This window comes from Helicoverpa armigera, chromosome 3, assembly GCF_030705265.1.
Source record: "Helicoverpa armigera isolate CAAS_96S chromosome 3, ASM3070526v1, whole genome shotgun sequence".
NCBI lineage: Eukaryota > Metazoa > Arthropoda > Insecta > Lepidoptera > Noctuidae > Helicoverpa > Helicoverpa armigera.
This window is the reverse complement of record NC_087122.1, coordinates 11,477,451-11,497,496: the sequence shown is the minus strand read 5'-3', so window position 1 is coordinate 11,497,496 and position 20,046 is coordinate 11,477,451. Positions and strand designations below refer to the sequence as shown.

The window sequence follows — 20,046 nt, the reverse complement described above, 5'->3', positions numbered from 1 at the left end:
ATAGCTGCCAGTTGGTCCCATATTCATCAGGTCAGGATCTGATGATGGAAACCCTGAGAAATCGAGGGCAACCTTCAAAACTTGTAGGCATACATAGGGTAAGACCTTGACACTTAGGTGTACGCCTAAAAGCACTATTCAACTGTGAAGATTTAGAGCTGACCTGATGATGGAGACCAGAGAGGGTCGAGGGAACTCGACAACTGAATATGTAAACTACCTCGTGTTTGGGCTTAAATTATTTGTATTGACAAGACCTTTGCAACAGTGAAGGTTTGGAGCTGACCTGATGATGGAGACCAGAGAAAATGGAGGCAACTCGACAACTGAATATGTAAACTACCTCGTGTTTGGGCTTAAATTATTCGTATTGACAAGACCTATGCAACAGTAAAGGTTTGGAGCTGACCTGATGATGGAGACCAGAGAAAGTCAAGGGAACTCGACAACTGAATATGTAAAATACCTCGTTTGGACTTATATTCTTTGTATTGGTGAAAACTTCCCACTTGTATGGATAGTGACAACTATTCGTATCACTGAAAAGCTTTAAATAAATAACCTTTTACAAAAAAATTAAACCGAGTTCCCAAAACACTGAAAAGCAAAAAAAATACTAATTTTAGGTGCATCGGCCTAGAAGTCGGTGGCAAAATTAACTTAGTAACATCCATTAGACACCGACTTCTAGGCTTTTCAATTTGCAAAATATGATCTTTGTTAATTTATATAATTTTCATCTATAGTCGATAAGGTAAGAAAATTAATTAAAATTTTCTAGAATTTTTCTCTACAGTCGATAAGGCAGGACTCGATTATAATTTTTATTTCCAATAATTATCTTTAGCCGTTTTCTCTAATATTGACAAATTTTTGTATACTAAAGAGAATTTTAATTCTACAAAACAAATAATAGTTTGAAAACAAACTAAAAAGTAGAAAATAAATAATAGTTTAAAAACTAAAAACACGCTTTTATAGAAAAACGAACTAAAAATAGGAAATAAATTTTAATGAATTTAAATTAAGAAAACAGTGTTAAAATTTCAATGAATATAAATTAATAATAGTGTGAATACAAAAAAAAAATATTTAAAAAAAGCGTGGGGTGCTTTTTAAGATATTATCGAAATGAAAATCACTGTACTCATATCTGTCAATAAAATATTTATGACTATTGACACCATGCACCCCACGCTTTTTTTTTAATATTTTTTTTGTATTCACACTATTATTAATTTATATTCATTGAAATTTTTAACACTGTTTTCTTAATTTAAATTCATTAAAATTTATTTCCTATTTTTTAGTTCGTTTTTCTATAAAAAGCGTGTTTTTTAGTTTTTTTAAACTATTATTTTAAGTTATCACTACAACATAGTATAAAAAGTCGCTTTTCCTGTCCCTTTGTCCCGTTGCACGTTTAAATCTTCAAAACTGCGCAACCAATTTTCATGCGGTTTTTTTTTAATAGAGTGATTAAAGAGGAAGGTTTATGTGTATAACATATATCCCGAGCGAAGCCGGAGTGGGTCGCTAGTATCTTGCTAAAGATACCTAACTGGCATCCCTATATGGATTTTCTTCATCAAATTAAAAGAGGATTCTCTTATTTAATAACAGTTGTTGACAATACTAGGTCGATCTGCCCTTCGGTACCCCTCCGGTGCGGCAGTAAACCATCTTCCGCCAGCAGTTTAACCCGGTTCCTAAGTGAACTATATAAAAAGTAGCATGTATTTTGTTTTAGATAGGTAAGTTTTATTATTCCTGAGAGTGTAGAATTAACAAACAAGTTGTTACATACACTCACATGCTTTTGCTTTTACTACATAAGCGTCATATGACTTTTAAGGAGCATAATATGAATTAATATACATTTATATTCATTGCTTTGCGATAACAATTATTAATAAATGAAGATTATTTAAAAAAGGGTAATAATATACTGAAGAGTGACAACACTAACAACCGGAAGTGACTCCTCCGATTCCAGCCAGCTGAAAGAACAACCATTTCTCGTCCATTCTGTTGGAGTCTATCTCGGATATTACACGTGGATTGTAATCCGTGGTGAGTGTCAGAAGAAATTGTTTAGTGCAGTGTTTTAAGTGTTATTAGTTTACCGTAAGCATAAACGATTGTGTTCCCCAATTATATTCGCAGTAATCTCTCCATTTCACAGTAATTATCTCAAATCTATAATGTGGTGCAATTTTAATCTTTCAGATTACACGTTTTACATCCACCTTATGGTGACGTTAACTTGTGAAATGATTTAATTATTGCATTTGTTTAGCTTATCATTCTCTATTTAATTCAAATGTCGAATTTAACATGATTCTCGTTTGCTTACGCGTCACACTTGTTCACCGACCGGCTAGCCACCACGTGGTTGAAACACACTTGTTTTCTCTTTTCTCTAAATTGTTGTAAGTTTGTACCCTCAAATACAACACAATCCCCAGTTTATGAAGTCCACGCAGTAACTATAAATCATTAATTTTCTTGCATTCGCCGTAATGGCTGACATCCATTGTGAAATGTCAAGATAGGGCGAGGCGGCCATGCGGCCGCCATATTGCCGGCCGCGCGATACATGAGGTTGCGACCTTGCAGATGCCGGCTCGCATCACTCTACCCCTTGCAATTTTTTTAACAATAACTGTCTTTTAACAAGTTTCTTTTGTTTTGTTCTAGACTAACCAAAAATGGGCAAGGAAAAGATTCACATTAACATTGTCGTCATTGGACACGTCGACTCCGGCAAGTCCACAACCACCGGTCACTTGATCTACAAATGCGGTGGTATCGACAAACGTACCATCGAGAAGTTCGAGAAGGAGGCCCAGGAAATGGGTAAGGGTTCCTTCAAATACGCCTGGGTATTGGACAAACTGAAGGCCGAGCGTGAACGTGGTATCACCATCGATATTGCTCTGTGGAAGTTCGAAACCGCCAAATACTATGTCACCATCATCGACGCTCCCGGACACAGAGATTTCATCAAGAACATGATCACTGGTACCTCCCAGGCTGACTGCGCCGTGCTCATCGTCGCCGCCGGTACTGGTGAGTTCGAGGCTGGTATCTCCAAGAACGGACAGACCCGTGAGCACGCTCTGCTCGCCTTCACCCTCGGAGTCAAGCAGCTGATTGTGGGCGTCAACAAAATGGACTCCACTGAGCCCCCATACAGTGAATCCCGTTTCGAGGAAATCAAGAAGGAAGTATCTTCCTACATCAAGAAGATCGGTTACAACCCAGCTGCCGTCGCTTTCGTACCCATTTCTGGCTGGCACGGAGACAACATGTTGGAGGCGTCAACCAAAATGCCCTGGTTCAAGGGATGGAACGTCGAGCGCAAGGAGGGTAAGGCTGAAGGTAAATGCCTCATTGAGGCCCTCGACGCCATCCTGCCCCCTGCTCGTCCCACAGACAAGGCCCTGCGTCTTCCCCTCCAGGACGTATACAAAATCGGTGGTATCGGTACGGTGCCCGTAGGCAGAGTCGAAACTGGTATCCTGAAGCCTGGTACCATTGTCGTCTTCGCCCCCGCCAACATCACCACTGAAGTCAAGTCCGTGGAGATGCACCACGAAGCTCTCCAGGAGGCCGTACCCGGTGACAACGTTGGTTTCAACGTAAAGAACGTCTCCGTCAAGGAGTTGCGTCGTGGTTACGTCGCTGGTGACTCCAAGAACAACCCACCCAAGGGCGCCGCCGACTTCACAGCACAGGTCATCGTGCTCAACCACCCCGGTCAAATCTCAAACGGATACACACCCGTGTTGGATTGCCACACAGCTCACATTGCCTGCAAGTTCGCCGAAATCAAAGAGAAGGTTGACCGTCGTACTGGTAAATCCACTGAGGACAACCCTAAGTCCATCAAGTCCGGTGACGCCGCCATCGTCAACCTGGTTCCCTCCAAGCCTCTGTGTGTTGAGTCCTTCCAGGAATTCCCTCCCCTTGGTCGTTTCGCCGTGCGTGACATGAGGCAGACGGTCGCTGTGGGTGTCATCAAGGCAGTGAACTTCAAGGAAGTTGGTGGCGGTAAGGTGACCAAAGCCGCCGAGAAGGCCACCAAGGGCAAGAAGTAGCTAGCGCTGTTAACAGCACAATTTTTCATTCAACTGCGATACTTCATTCACCGCAAGGTGTTCCGAAGGAAAGAAGGGCTACAAACTCATTCCTTTTCTATATTTTTTACAAGGCTTATACTGTAACATTATTTTATAATTTATATAAGGTTATATCTGAACTATTTTGTTATAACTGCAAACTAATGTGTAAATTCATAGAATAAAGGTAGCCTCCAGTAAAAATCTTTATTTTTTATTTTATACCCTTTTAATCTGAACAATTAAAACAAATACAAGGTGACAAGTGCTATAATTTAATACACAATAAGCACAGCAGTTCATCCTAGATAGTTTATCAAATAAATGGTTCAATAGCAAATTGAGAAGTGTGACTTAGCCACTCGTGTGCTTCCAAAATCATGAGGTTAACGAACTCTGAACTATTTCTGAAAACAGGAAAAGTGAGGACAAGTTGCCTCGTCAAAGCATCTAAAACTTCATGGTATAAATAGACTGGCTATTATGAGGACTTGCAATCTAAAGCAGTCTAATAGAATTTTGTTTTTCAAATAGGTAGATTCCTAATTCTTTGTTCATGGTAGGTAAATTAGGTCCCTATCTAAGTAGACTTAGAGGAACTAATTCTGTTCCTCTACCCTCCCTAATATACCTAAGTAGCCTACAAATGAAACTATCGTTTCAAAAACATGTAGGTACTTCACGTGACAAGATTTAGATCACATAGATACCTATGCACTATAATCTAATAAACTGATTCTAGGTATTTTAAGTTTTGACACCTATTACCTTTTGAACGCCAATGTCGGCTATAGCCGACATGAGCAAGCGTGCCCTGTGCGCCAACGACGGCTATACTCGACAAAAAACAGGTCGCAGAAAAATACAAAATAAACCTATTAAATCATTACTTTTATGTATTTTTTAGTGGATATTTAATTAAGATTTTCGGGCTTGGCGTACAGGGCATAGGAATACCGATATGGCGTGGCGGTGAAAAGGTTAAATGTGCTTGAGTAAATATAACTGCATTTTTATAATATTAACGAAGGTACCGTGTTAAGTTCACGTTATAAAGAGATAGGTAAGTATTTTTTGAGGATTAGATTGATTATGACATTTAATGCATGATTATGCATGCAATATGCATCTCATAAGGTATGTGCATGTACCTAGGTGAAATATTTCTTGTGAATCTTATTTCGAATCACACGAATAACTTAAATGATCCAGATGCATAGGTAACTACCTAGGTACCTTCTATTGAAAAGAGCCAGTAGTGGTAGTGAGTCACTCATTCATCACTCGAATTAGCGCAAGCCTTGCCGTAAAGTTAACTACAGCTTTTTTATTTGCTCTTACTTTTAATCGTTTGTACGATTGCAAATAGCGAACTCAAGAAATAGCCACAGTATTAGTTACCTACCTGGGTGGCAGTGATAAAACAATGCCTAGTGACTAGGGTTTCCACTGTTAACTTTATCTTAGATTAGATGGTAGACTTAGGTAGATACCTACACTAAGTACATGTATAAAATCTCTGACCTATTCTAATTTCTGAAAACATCAGTTGAGGTGAATCACCTCAATATGTATCTACGTCACGACCAAGTATGTAAAGTGCGTCATATTTACAAGAATTAGCTATGTATGCGAGTGACTACCTTTGTTGTGAATGTTACTAGCTTACTATAGTAGGTACCTATACCGAAATTAAGATTGATTTTGTAATTATTCTAATGATTGATCAAAGTAGGTAGTTATTTGTGCAATAAATATTTCAGTACATTTCAATTTTCTTGCAATAATGTTGTGCGTAAACGTCATGAACACGTGTCTTGAAGTCTAGCTCTTCTGATCTCACGTGGCGACACATTGCTCACAACGTGCCTGCTAGTATAGTTAAAGCAATACCCAAATCCGTCGTTATACGACCCTTACGAAGTATTGGTTAAATTTTTACTAGGTAACAATTCTAAAATAGTTACTTGCATGGATAGTCTGTCGTGCAAATGTTAATTTGCAGGAGTAGGTACTAAACTAAATCCCGTTTATAAGAGATGTCTGTGACGGGGACAGATTGAGTGGGTTGGTAAATGAAAGCTGAATGAAAAGGTCATGGTGTCTAATATAATGCCCTGGAAAATTTCAGGCTGTATAAGATGAGTAGTCCGTGGGTTCTGCTGTAATCCCACGCACATAGTTTAGGTCATTGATGAGCTGAGCTTGTGTAAATCCTAACAACATAATTGATTGTAATCTCATATCTGTCTACGCAGTCTACTTGGTTTTCTTAAATTTTAAGAATATTTTCTGCTTACAATTTTATAGGCAAACAAATTGTGCAATAGGACAGCAAACAAATATATTAGTCACTTACTTAATTAAATAGGCATGTCTTTCAGTTGTGTTACACAACATTGAATTTTGATAAGAGGATCGGAAATTGCAACGTGGTGTAGGTTCCTTTATAGTTTCATACTAAGAAATCAGAGTGAGGTGAGTAAATATGTAGTGTTCAACGGGATCAATAATGTTATTCCTAAGTCCCCGTCTAATCTAGAGGGTCATTGCCCTTTCACACGGTTGGCGATATAATGGTTCGATAGCAGGTAGATGACCGCGACCTTAAAAATTAGAGGCGCGGTTGCTATATGTAGTATATTATGTAAATTATAAAGCTACGCCAATATTAACTTACTCACATGGCCATTGCGGCAGTCGCGTAACATATTCGCAATTGGAAATTCGGAAGAGCTCCAAGTGGGACTTCCAAGTAATCGGCAACAACGGCACAATATTATTCCTGGAAAGCCAACGCATGATAATAATGGAATCTGATTCCGGTGGCCTAGGGGAACATTGCGAAATTGGATTAAACTCGACTGTCTCCAGCGTTTAATAAGTACCTCTAAATCAAATTAAAATTTCATCTTAATCGGTTCAGGCATTTTACCTTGAAAGGGTTAAGGTATAGGTACTTTGCTAATAGGATAAAGATTTTGGGATTCGCATGCTCTCATACTAATTACTTACATGTGGTTATAGGAAAAATGGGATATAATAAAACGCCTTACTCGAAGTGCAAACCACGTGTCGATCAATTCGTCGTGCGATTTCTCGTTGTATTTTTTTTTATATTTAAGTCTGTTATTTTATGGATTGATAAAACATATAGTTTATTAATGTTCTGATTTTTCTGTACCTACCTATAGATACGTACACAGACGTACCCCTGGATAAAGATCAAGGGTAAGACTGCGCTTGAACTTACCTCATGTTAGGTAATGCATCTGGAAAAATGTTTAGATTTCTATAAATTTGAATATCTTCTCAAAAATTTATAGGTAGGTAACTAACTATTGCTGACCCTCTTAGGAAAAAAACCCTATAAGTAGGCACTTAGCCGATATGAGGAAAAAGTTATCGGTAAAATTCTTATCAATGTCAAACAAATGGCAATAGGAAGCCAAGTTCCTTCATACATAGATCACCTGCCTGCATGCCTTCAGAATAGGTTGTAGGCAGGAGTTCAACCGTTTGGCAAAAACGGACACTGGACAGTCCGTGACTAGAATAAGCGCACGGCCCGGCGCTTTGTAAGTAGCTTACCTCTTTATGTAGTGGATTAAATAGGGGTTAAGAATTTAATTAGGGTGAATAAAAATGACTAAAACTCAAAATTATTTAACTTTTTATTCTAGGTACTATTTACATCATTTAATAGCTAATAAGATATATTGTTAGAGCCGCCTTCTCCAGCTTCCTCCTGCTCCATTATCATGTTAGCCCACTCTTCTGCTTGCCTGTACCTTTGACGTCTAACGTAAGGAGCGTAATAAGTCCTATGTATAACTACCATTCCTGATGTTAAGGATATGGCCATCAACATCTTCATAAGAGGGCTGGAGGTTTTAAACCATCTTTTAACGTGTTCCATTATTTATCTTCGCCAATAACTGCTGGCTCAATCTTGGGCTTCTTGTAGTACTCGTCAAATAGGGGCCTCCAGATGTATATTCCACTAAATACTCCCAGTACTGTCACTAAAGCTATCTGGCCTTTTGTGATCCCTTTGGGTTTATAAATGCGGATCATAATTTAGTTACAGAAACAGATCTGATGGAGTAAATAAAAACAAAACTTCATTTTAATTATTTTTCGCAGAAATTTTGAGGTTATGTTGGTTACGTCACAGAGCGTTCCAACCCCATAATTTCATAAATGTTTAGTTTTGTAGCATATGTCACAGTAAACTTTACATGCTTTGTTTTTAATTTTCTTAAATACGTAAGCGTAAGTCTTATAATATTTCCGACTGAAGAACAAAAATTAAATGTGCTCATACTGATCATTGGAAACCGTAAAACAAAATCTCGATTGTGATTGCTACTGTCTCACCTCTACTACAGCATATGTGTGGTTACGACATTATAAAAGAAATGTGGGCGTTTGACATTGACAACTTATTAAAATTGTCAAAACAAACCGGAGTTTGTGCTCCTTATTTTTTAGAATTTAAGAGCAAAAAATAATAAATAGATATATTGTTTCCGAAAATATCAGTTTGAATAGGATAAGTGAACATGGCTAATACCACGAGAAGCGTACCTAACATATTGATTACAGGTAAATTCAATAGTATCTTTGATTTGTAAAATTAACCCACGTGTGTGGGTTACGATATTTATTACTTAGTTTGTGAACTTAAATAATTTAATTTTAATACTTTGTAGGTACACCTGGAGTAGGTAAGTCCACCTTGTCGCGCATGCTGGCTGACAGGACGAAATTCACTTGGCGCGAAGTTTCTAAGTTAGCTGAAGAATACAGTTGTTTAGATGAGTATGATCCGGAGTATCAGTGCCCATTCTTGAACGAGGATAAGGTAAATTTTATTACATCCCACCCGATTACCATTATACACACTCACCGTTGAATATTTTATGGTCTTAAAATCCCCAACTAAGTTTTTTCTAGAGTAATTCTAAGTCCACAGCTGTTTTGCCTCTTAAAAATGAAATAACTTGTTTTACAAGTAAACTATATATCCTAAATTTTTCCAGCTACTGGATATCATGGAAGGTATGATGGCCAAAGGTGGTAATATAGTTGACTACCACGGCTGTGACTTCTTCCCAGAGCGATGGTTTGATGGTGTGTTTGTCATCAGAACAAACAACACAACACTGTTTGATAGACTTACAGCCAGGTTAGTGTATATTTTTTAGTAGGTACATTAATATTCGTCTCTTACTATACTTCATTTGAGTAGGCACTTATCTGAAGATCTTGATAAAACTTCCTATTTAAAAACTCATTTTAAACATTCCTAATCAATTGAATCATTTTTAGGCAGTAGTTTGTATAAAAAGTCCTATTCATATTATTTTCCTCTTGCTATGTGCCTAACCAATATGGAGAATACATACATAATATGCTTCAATTTATTACACATACGTTTTTATATAAACTTTTAATTTATTATTTGTAGAGGCTACACAGGCAAGAAGCTAGAAGATAACGTCCAGTGCGAGATATTTGAAACACTATTGGAGGAGGCTCAGTCTTCATACAAGCCAGAAATAGTGACGCAGCTACAGAATGACACAGAGGATCAGTTGCAACAAAATGTTCAGACTATTGTAGAGTGGATAGAAAGGTGGAAAGAGGAAAATATATAGTTTATATTATTTGCTTGGTTTGATTTCTTGTTATAAATGTAATGTTGTCTGATGGACATAGAACTTTCTTAAAATAAGCTTTCCTAAAAAAGTGTTACTAGTGTATAGTCGTAACTCTTTATAATCTTTAGGACCTGCATAGGACTCAAAATTTATTGATAATTTACCCACCATGGTAATCATAATGAAGGCAGAGTGTGATGTAGGGGTAAAACATGATGATTCAGGTAAAAATAAAACCACAAAACTTATAAATACAACCTAATTTATTTGTTAATTCCACCGACACTATATAAAGAAATGCATTCAAAATTACTGTATTTAGATCAATCTAAAATAGATTTATAAAACCAACACGTCTAACTTGGATGATCGTTGACAACTGGGTGGATATGACAAGTTGACATGTCAGTGGTTGAACGGTCACTCACACATTCACGCTCCACTCGCACACAGATCTTTCATGGAAAGTTTTACATCACAACTGTTTAGAGCTCTTCCTTCTTGGGCTTGCCCTTTCTGTCCCAGCCCTGAAGCTCGCTGGACGCCTGTTCCGCGACGTACTTCACGAAGTCTTCGAGAGCGCGGCCACCCTGCAAATATAATTGAGATTATTTAGAGATGCATACACATTGAAGATTTCTTCAGATATCAATTTGGGGTTAACATAACTGGACTTCTCATTTCTTTGGAGTATTATGTTTGCTTTACTTTAAAGCAAGCATAAGGAAAAAACAAACCATCTCATCAAACAACAGGCAATAGGCACGAATTCAAAAGGCTATAATTATTTGAATATGAGTGCTCAAAAAGATTATTTCATCTTATAAACTTACATTGTATCTGACGGGTTTCTTGGTGTTGTCAGCGGGTTTCCAGTAGATGGTGGGGAAGCCGGACACGTCGTACTGTGACTTGGGCCAGTCGTTGGCGGTCGCGTCGATCTTCACGATGTCTACGGCCTCGTTCTTCAGCTGTTAACGCAAATTGATTTTAAGATTTTGATAGAACAGAAGTTATTTAATCCAATAGTCATAGAGAAATTGTTGCAAATAATAATGCTATTTTGACATTTGACCAGCTATGATTTGATTCATGAGTTGTTTCATGTGCAAAAACATGAGTATTACACTTAGTCACGTCACTGACAAGAATTTTTACGAATAACATTTCACAGAAGTAACAAACATCATAGTTTTTGAGAATAACTAATAATGATTCATACAATTATTACTTCCAAATCAGGAACTGTATTTTTTTATTACGAATACTCATGACAGCTCACCTTGTCACCAAGTTCCTCCCACACGGGAGCGAGTTTCTGGCAGTGTCCGCACCAGGGAGCGTAGAACTCAATCAGAGCATCCTTTCCGCTGTCAGTCACCAGTTCCTTGAAGTTCTTGCCCACAGCAACCTTGACTGGGCCATCGTTGCTCTCAGGAACGGCTTCAGACTTGACGAATGGCTCCAGTTTGCCGTCAAGCAAGTCCTTTGTGAAGGCCGACAGGTTCTCAATGCTGTAAGATGTTGATTAACGTGTTAGGATGCATTGTGAAGTAATTTATGTGTTACTGGATGGTGTAGCAAGTAATCAAGATTTTTTTGCTTGTTGTTTTGTGTATAACTTTCAGTCGCCAACTAATTATAAAAGGAGAAAGAACTCATCTAAAGATCGTATCACTATGATCGATTTCATTTTATATTACTTTCATACTGCAGTGCTTTGTGGCAAAATCAATATGGGCATTGATTACGTTTTATATGAACTTGAATGATTAGATTGAGACTACACACATTTCAAAATTATAAAACCGTGCATAATCCGTTCAACAAGCGGGAATTACATTAACTTCCTGTCCCCATTGTATTCAGATGTTCGAAAGTCAATCAACACAGTTTAAAAGGAGCAGTAGGTCGCCTGCTTATCATTTTTCAAGTTATGCTTTTCAAAGTTAACGGGGCGTGAAACAATCGCACGAAACAACGGCCGACGATAACGTGACCATAAAAATATTCAGTTCCATAAACATTGGAATTATGCACATCTTATATTTCAAGTGTTTATGCACTGTGTGGCCATGTTATTTTTGAATTTTGGCTCGATTCCAAGTTTAGTCAATTAATTAAGGATTGTTGATTAAGTTGCTAAAAACGAGATTAATTGTTTGAACTTTCGAGTATTTCTCAGGTTTTTTGCTATATGTATACATATAGGTCAATCCTTTCTGGTTAAGTGTAATAGACATTAGTAAAGACAGTCATAATGAATATTAATTGCTTAGCGATAGTAGTTACAGCACTATCGACTTGACTACTGATAAAGAAAGCCATTTTTATAGCTTTATGTATTCTTACGCACGTTTTTAATCATACACATTGCGTTTGTGGAGTAAGAATGCAAAATAGTCGTACATGCATGCGGTTGTGAGTTATTTTTAAAATGTTACGTTTCGCGTGTAGGCGTACTATCATGCAGATTTTTCCGGACAAATCTGGCTTTTCGGCCTACCTTATTTTCCAGACAAATATTAAACCCATTTAATTTATATTCTGGTATACTGGTTTTTCCATATTTTATCCAAGACAAGCAGACAGTCACATTCAGACCTTTGTTTAAATAATATTTAAATCTCCTTCTGATATAGAGTGCACCGCGAGAGATCGAGAGTTATTTTCAGCATAAAACTAAATTTACTTTTAATATTTGTAATTGCAATATTCTCTGTACACTTTCCATGTTCCTTTCAAAACAGTTCATATTCTTGAATACATATAAATGAACTCTTATATCAAATGACCCAACCACATACAGTGATAGCATTGCTTGTTTATTTTACTTTACTTTCAATCTTATTAGGGGTTGCTCTGGTGGAGCGGAGTGTATTGTGGAGGTCAAATAGGACAGTTGGTCCATGTTTAACACTGGTACTCAGTTGCATCCCTTTACACTAGGAAGCTGACCCCAATATACTTGGAAAAGTCTAAACAGATGATGAAATTTTTCTTCGAACATTTACCTGAACTCAGTAGACATGACAAACTTGTTGCCATCAGCATCACGGCCAGCGACGACGGGTTTGTCACCCTTAGCGTAATCAATGCCGTACTCGTTCAGTTCATGGGTGAAGTCGTCCTTGTCACTCACTGCGAAGTTAACCTCGGACAGTTCCTTGGCGACCTGTGGGGGAAAATGGTGGGTTAGTTAGTTAGCAGGGGGGTCAAAATCTATACTAATATACCGTAATAATGTCTCCGAAATTATTGAAACTATTTGAAAAATTCTTACACTGTTTAGAAGATAGGACTATCCCAGAGTAAAATAGGCTATAAAGAATTAGGCACGGGGAACAGCTCGATATTTATAAAACTGTATAACAGGTGGTTATATGTATTTTTTTTATATATTGTTTAAACATTTATCGTTTTGACACTTGATCCAAACAAAAGAAATGGGACAAAACTGATATGAGAAATATGTGAGAGAGGCAAGCTCAAGCTCTGCCTAAGTTTTCGTTTTGTTTTCATGAGACGATATAATATTATTATTTGTTTTGCCTAACTATGGTACAATATAAAGATTTGTACCCCTTATTTTACAACTAGGTACTTCAAAGCTAAACTATTCTGAAAAAACCACCGTATCGAACTCATAGCTAGTAAACCATGAAATTGGTACACCTGATTAAATGTTTTATTGAACTTAATTCACAAAGTTTCTTGTTTAAAATGTAAGTTTTTTATTGCTATGCAAATATCTAAATGTGAAGTGCGTATGAAGGTATATATATTATATTTTCTAAATATTAGGATGACTAAATGTGTACCGGCACGCCAATCCCAACGGGACTAAATAAAGTATTATGTATATCGACATTACTATACATACTGATGACCAGTTCAGTCATTCTAGGCTCCGTGCGTCCCGGGGGAACTTTGGCCGGAACCTAGGTAAAATATGTTACTCGGGAGCTTTCCAACAGTGAAATCATTTATCAAATCAGTCCAGTAGTTTCGGAGCCTTTAGGTTACAAACGACGGCACAAACAAAAAAAGTTTCCCCTTTATTATATTAGTATGTATAAAAAAACACGTACCTTGAGCACACGGTTCCTCCAGTAGTTGGTGCCCTTGGGGTTCTTGATGTAGTCGACATCGTAGTACGCGACAACCAAGGGGTCGGTGAAGTCACGCATGTTGTCCTTTTGACGGATGCCCACCAGACCGTGGCTGAGGAAATATATTTACGGTTATTCACGGCTTTAGAATGTACTTGGACGCTCTTTTTTTACTCTGAATTTTTTTGTTGTTGTCATATCCATCTAGTGCCTACATATTACATCGACAATGACATGTGCGTGGTAAAATATCAGGGTTCCAAAATCTCATAATCTATTTTGGCTAAGTTCACCAATTGCTCGGTATCGGGTAAGCCGAATCAGATGACTAGTTTTGGATGCAGAGAAGCGACCTCAAATAAGGTTGCATGAGGCAAGCATCTTCAAAACAAGAACCAACATCATATTACTGTACCATAAACAATAAACACAGTAAACACTTACAAGTTCTCCTTGATGAAAGCCTTGAGCGAGTACTTCTCGGTGTCTCCGCTGTGCACGACGGACGAGTCTTCGAACTTGTTCTGCAGGCGTTTGGGACGGAACAATACCACGTCGTTCCTGTTTCGAAATAAATAAACTATGTAATTAACATTTCAAGTGGTTTATAATGTACTACTATATTTAGTAAGGAAAGTTAAGTTTGGAAACATTCTGGTATGGAAGTAAATTGATGCTCTGTCTTACTAGTGCCTACTAAGATGCGTCTAATTAAGGCCCTAATGATATCGGATTCGGGGAGTCCTTTGCGGAATGTTTAAAATATAAGACGTGTAAAAAAGGAATATGCTGATGATGAAACAAATAGTTAATTTGGGTTTGGGTTGTTTCATATAGTACATAAATTGTAACTTAACTAAATACATGACTACGCAACTGTAATGCTGTCAGCAAGGCTTTTAGACCGACTATGACATTTTCATGTAGGTTTTTGGAAAATCCAGTATGTGAATCAATATCTCTAATTAGGTGCTAAAAGTTTAAATTCTAATGTCGATGACCGTGGCATGGGGCGTTCAATATTTTTACAAAGTCATTCTATTTGGTTTGAAAAATAAGTTGGTGTGTTATCACCATAGTTAATGAAGTCATTAAACTTCCAATGAAGTAAGAAAACTGTGGAACAATTCATAAAACTTTTAAGCTTTTATGATGACCATTAACAGTGTTATTACACACCCGATTCTGAGTAAATTACAAACTAACATAAAAAAATAGGAAACCTATTGCACACTGTTTTTTTTTCGTTTTGCCCTCCCTCCCTTTGTGGGTGCAGCGTGAGGGAGTGTCATACTCTTACTGACTAAAACCCACCATGTTCCTTCTTAAGGCCTTTATGTACCAGTGCCCCGGTAACTCTTTCGAACACTTTGCTGACACGCTTTGAGGAACTTATGCACACCTAGGATAGTATTACGATGACAGCTACTGAAAGGCGACGATACAATACGTACTTATTGTATAGTGCCTTCCCTTAAGAATAGAGCTGGCTGGTGCATAACAACGCCATAAAGTTACGTAGGTGGCAGTTAGCTTATTAACGTTTCCAAATTAACGTGAAACGTGCAAAATTGTTAATCGTTCGTCACGCTAATTGTGATATTCGAACGGTTTCAAAACAAATCCGTTTTTATCGACTTACTCCTACTTCTACATAACCGCACGCAACGTATCTACTGCGGTAGTTTTAACAAAAAGTAGATTTAAAAAATTGCTACAGTCATGTTACAAACCAAATAAGAAGAACCTTATAGGATAGCATTCAATTAAAATTTTCATGGATGCCAGAAAACGTGTCTTAAGAAAAAATCTTTAAATTATTATTCTTGACCTCTATGGGCTATACACGAAAACAACCATGATCAGTACCTATCTAGGAAAAATATAAATATAAAAAAGTCAATATAAATTAATCAATACCAAGCAACATCGAGATATGAAATCAACAAGTAAATGAATTAATGTAAATTGTCTCGTACGTGTAAACCAGTTTGTCGAAGCCACTCACAAACGTACACGTGGTTTTAAATGTTGTCTGGTAAAAGTTATAAAGACATCGTAAAAGGAATGTTACGCGAAGTTTATTTTGGCTTTCTCTTCAGAACCATTAAGTGTCTGAAACATTGTGATTTTTCATTACGAAGGATTATTTTTAAATTGTACTTTCATTCCGCATGAAAGAAGATACCTATTTTGTGTTGTAATGAGAAAAATTCAGCCCCTCTTATTTACAAACTTAGTTGAGAGAGTCGGATACCAGACTGAACAATACATGAATGAACAGTTTACTACCTAACAGTTTGAATCTAAATTGAACCCATTTCATTTTGAAAAAGCTACTAGGTACTATACTTTCACTATACTTTTCATATCATTTTCCGTTTTATACAGGTCTGCATGCTCATATATTATTATGACTGGAGTCTACAATGTACACGATCATATCAATACATGACGTGTCAAGTCACGGATGAGGATCATTTGCAGCCGTTTCACCGGCATTGATGCAATTTGCCGCAGTTTCACACTTATTAATTTAAATTACGTACTAAGGATGGCTTGTTTCCGATTTAGAAACTTGTTTTGTAGGGAATTACATGATTTCTTATTGGGTCATTATTTGGTAAATTAGTAATACAAGTTTTATAACATGTAGGGAAATTAGTTAGCCACTTCGAACGTAGGCAAGTGCAATTCAGGATAATATTTTATGTGTCATAGCTTAACTGGGTACAGAAAAAAGCTTCAACCGGTATGTTCCGAGTCCTGTTTAGATGATAAAATCATTCCCCTTTGATTTTGATTTATGTAATGTTGCATAGAGGAGGGCTTGTTAACGTAATAAAATGTTGAGCATTAACTATTAAATAAAGTTAAAATGCCTGTTTCCTGTATTGAAATAAAATGTATGTTTCTTTAAAATACAGTTAAACTAAAGTTTAACAATAGTTAAACATTTTAAAGTAGTCCGTAAAACTCGCATAACAGTTGATAACAAATATTATCGGTGTTGTTATCAATTGAAATGTCATAAATAAATTCTATAATGCATGAAAAGTTAAAAAAATTGCTTGGGTGGTAACACTTGTGTACATAATATGTATTATAGACATACACAATTTTATAATATGCAGCTGTCTAAATAACTTAAGCACTTTATACTTTGAAACGTTATTTGTAAAACTGTTAAGTAAGTGTTAATTTCTTTTGTATATCAAATTGATAGTGAATTGATGATTTGTGAACGATTGATTCCTTTTCCTTGGCGATTCCAAGTTTTTAAAAAATCCTATTGTCTTTATATTCTTAATTTTTTTTAAATATTGTGCTAAAAATATATTATTAATATACCTATGCGTGTACATATGTCGTGACGGAAATGCAGCATAAATTACCAATTGTTGCATGTTTCCATGCCAGGTATCGACAGATACCGTGAATAATGGCGTAGGCTTACAGTATGCCATAAATATTATATGTACTCACATAAGTACAAAACACTATAAAAATTTAATGAGGACACTACTGCATACATACTTGTTCCAAATATGACTTTCAAATTCATAATTATATTTAAAGGCTACTTAACAATTTCCTTTCTAGAATACTGGCCAGTATTTAAATGAATTTCTGAAAAAGGTAATATCAAAAAAGGTTGACTTACTTGTATCCAGCCTTTTCAAGCACATCCTTGGCAGAAGAGTGACCGAATGTGACCTCTTCACGCATCTTGTCAGCAGTCTTGAGGAAGTCACCCTTGAGGTCGGTCTCCTTCTCGAAGAAGCCAATGACGACCACTTCCTCCTTGTTCAGGAATGCTTCGTAGTCAGCAACAGTCTTGAGTTCCTTGGAGCTGGGCCCGACTTGAGCGCGCATGTATTTGACGATACCGTCTGTAGGGGAAAACATAGACTTAGGTATGGAAATTGATTTATTGAAGTAACATAGGTCAATGACTTTTGCTGGATAATGAAAAAGGTTTATAATGATGGAGTGACAAAATTAAGTGTAGTGATAAAAAGATAACATTATCACAACAAACTTGTTAAGAAACCATCTTAATTAATCAAGAAAAGTAATGAAAGTAGTTTACTATAGATTAGAAAACTATTACAACTTTAATTTCCCTTCTAACTAGATGGAAGATTTTCTGTATCCTTTCAGTACTCAGATACTGAATGGGCATAAGATAAAATATTATCTCTAATAAAAACCATCCCTAATCAGTGGGATGTATTATCAATACAACAGGAAATTAAAATACATAACTGGTTTTATCAGTTATACCAACATCTATATTTTTTGGTTCATCACGTTCCTGCTTTAAGAGGAAATTCATCTATTATTAATCTGTGGTAACAACATCTTTGATTGCAACCTCTTTTTGGACACATAAACCAAAAAGTTTCTAGTCTGATTCATAAACTGGTTCTGTTTCTTATAAAATTACAAGTTGAAACTATTCATGCAATTTATTTGTTTAGTAGTGTTCAGTGAATTAACTGAACTCTGCTTGATGAATGAAGGTCAAGTTCAAAGTTGTATTTTAATAATAAGCATTTATCCCAATTAGTTTTAATCTGCTAATTTTATTTTAATTATTTAAAAATATGAGGGTATTTTTGTTAAACTCTAGTAATACAGTTATAAGTAAGATATTTTTGTAGTTGTGGGTATACAGTCAATAAATTCAAAAAACTTCAGAAAAGATATGTAAAAAGATTGTGATAGTTAATCTGGCACCTGCTTCTTATTGTTAGTAACAAAATATTTCTGTAATTTCATATCATTCCATCTTTGTATTTAAAACAATAATTAATAATCTACCTACAGAAACACTTAACATAAAAAAGTCGTTGGCCACGTAAAAACATCGATAATGTATTCTAGAACTTACTTGACTCCCTGGGGCCATTGTACTCCTGTGAGACCTCTCCCTTTCTGAAGATCTTCAGCGTAGGGTATCCGGACACCGAGAACTGCTCGCAAGTGCTCTTGCCGCCCTCGGTACAGTCCACCTTCGCCAGCGCGACAGGGGGGTCATCGTTCTTTAGCACGCCGGCCGCAACCGCGTACTCAGGCTTCAATCTCTTACAATGACCGCACCTAACCAACAATTACACACGCAATTCAAACAACCAACCCATTAATCGCCATTCATAAGTTTACAGTTACGATAAATCATTAATTACTCACCATGGTGCGTAAAACATGACTAGGGCAGTGTCATGTTGAGCTAACACCGACGAAAAGTCGGAATCTGTAAGCTCCAACACATCTTCTTCGGCGGCTCTACATAAATAAATTACACCTAATAATAATACAATTTTCAGTGATCCCAGCATCTTTGAATTTTTATCGGCACTTTTGTAAAACCGTGCGCGATTCTTCGCCGTCCAACTCGAGCTGAGAAAAGTATGTAGAGCTAGAGAGAGAGGACAAGGACCGGAAAAATACACGTATGATGCCGATGATGACACTTGCCGGCACAGCGTTGGCTGAATTTGATTGGTCAGTTTTCACTGCGTTCAGAAATTAACGTCTGCATGAAATCTTTCAGTGAATATATAATTAAATAAGAAAAATCTTATTTTACAACATTGTACTCAGTATGTTTATTGTAATTAATATGTCGGTAAAGTATTTTATCATTTGCTATGCAATGTTTACAACAAAACCAAAGTTTACCATTAAATACAATTTCTACTGTGTGGGGACGTTAGCAACACACAAAAACCCAAAATCAAAAGTTTCTTTAAATAGAATCACAGCGGGGTTTTGTACTGTTTTAATTGGGCACAAAGAAAAGTAATTAACATAATTAATATAAGAATAAATTACTACAGTAAAATCGAGATTATTCTCCTTCTAGTGGCTCTCTACTTCAAGACGTTAGCCTTTCTTAATACATTTATTGCACATCTTCATGTGATTGTATTTTTTTAACTTTTGTTTAAAATTAATCATTTAAACAAGTTTTCTAGAATTTTTGTTCATACCAATAATCTTAACAAACTGATATTTTATTGTTTGTATCCTCAGCACAAGAAAAACTATTTAAAATCTAAAGATTTGATATGATAAAATTAAGCTTTTTAACAGATTTCTTTCAAGTCCCGTTTTTAGCTATTTATAAACTCTACT

General features: G+C 36.4%; 3 protein-coding genes across 5 annotated transcripts; 2 read left to right on the top strand and 1 right to left on the bottom strand.

Moving 5' to 3' along the window:
* Positions 1-1,917: 1,917 nt before the first annotated feature.
* Positions 1,918-4,328, top strand: Eef1alpha1 (eukaryotic translation elongation factor 1 alpha 1). 2 transcript variants are annotated; one of them, XM_021329969.3, is made up of 2 exons: positions 1,918-2,073; positions 2,701-4,328. In XM_021329969.3, exon 2 carries the CDS (start codon positions 2,712-2,714, stop codon positions 4,101-4,103), a length of 1,392 nt encoding a protein of 463 aa, XP_021185644.1. In that variant the 5' UTR covers positions 1,918-2,073; positions 2,701-2,711; the 3' UTR covers positions 4,104-4,328. The 2 variants fall into 2 exon arrangements, with proteins under 2 accessions (XP_021185644.1, XP_021185645.1); XM_021329970.3 differs by having other exon boundaries at positions 1,986-2,127.
* Positions 4,329-7,579: 3,251 nt separating this feature from the next.
* Positions 7,580-9,796, top strand: LOC110372897 (adenylate kinase isoenzyme 6 homolog). Of its 2 annotated transcripts, none has more exons than XM_049836251.2 (4): positions 7,580-7,702; positions 8,840-8,991; positions 9,170-9,315; positions 9,598-9,796. In XM_049836251.2, exons 2-4 carry the CDS (start codon positions 8,875-8,877, stop codon positions 9,785-9,787), a joined length of 453 nt encoding a protein of 150 aa, XP_049692208.1. In that variant the 5' UTR covers positions 7,580-7,702; positions 8,840-8,874; the 3' UTR covers positions 9,788-9,796. The 2 variants fall into 2 exon arrangements, with proteins under 2 accessions (XP_049692208.1, XP_021185590.2); XM_021329915.3 differs by lacking the exon at positions 7,580-7,702 and adding an exon at positions 8,564-8,732.
* A 239-nt stretch (positions 9,797-10,035) lies between these two features.
* LOC110372896 (protein disulfide-isomerase A3) lies at positions 10,036-19,365 on the bottom strand. Its single transcript, XM_049836250.2, has 9 exons — positions 19,099-19,365; positions 18,800-19,008; positions 17,567-17,795; positions 14,347-14,463; positions 13,882-14,014; positions 12,805-12,965; positions 11,073-11,304; positions 10,624-10,761; positions 10,036-10,380 (listed from the first exon to the last, which is right to left on the bottom strand). Exons 1-9 carry the CDS (start codon positions 19,245-19,247, stop codon positions 10,276-10,278), a joined length of 1,473 nt encoding a protein of 490 aa, XP_049692207.2. The 5' UTR covers positions 19,248-19,365; the 3' UTR covers positions 10,036-10,275.
* Between the last annotated feature and the right edge of the window lie 681 nt (positions 19,366-20,046).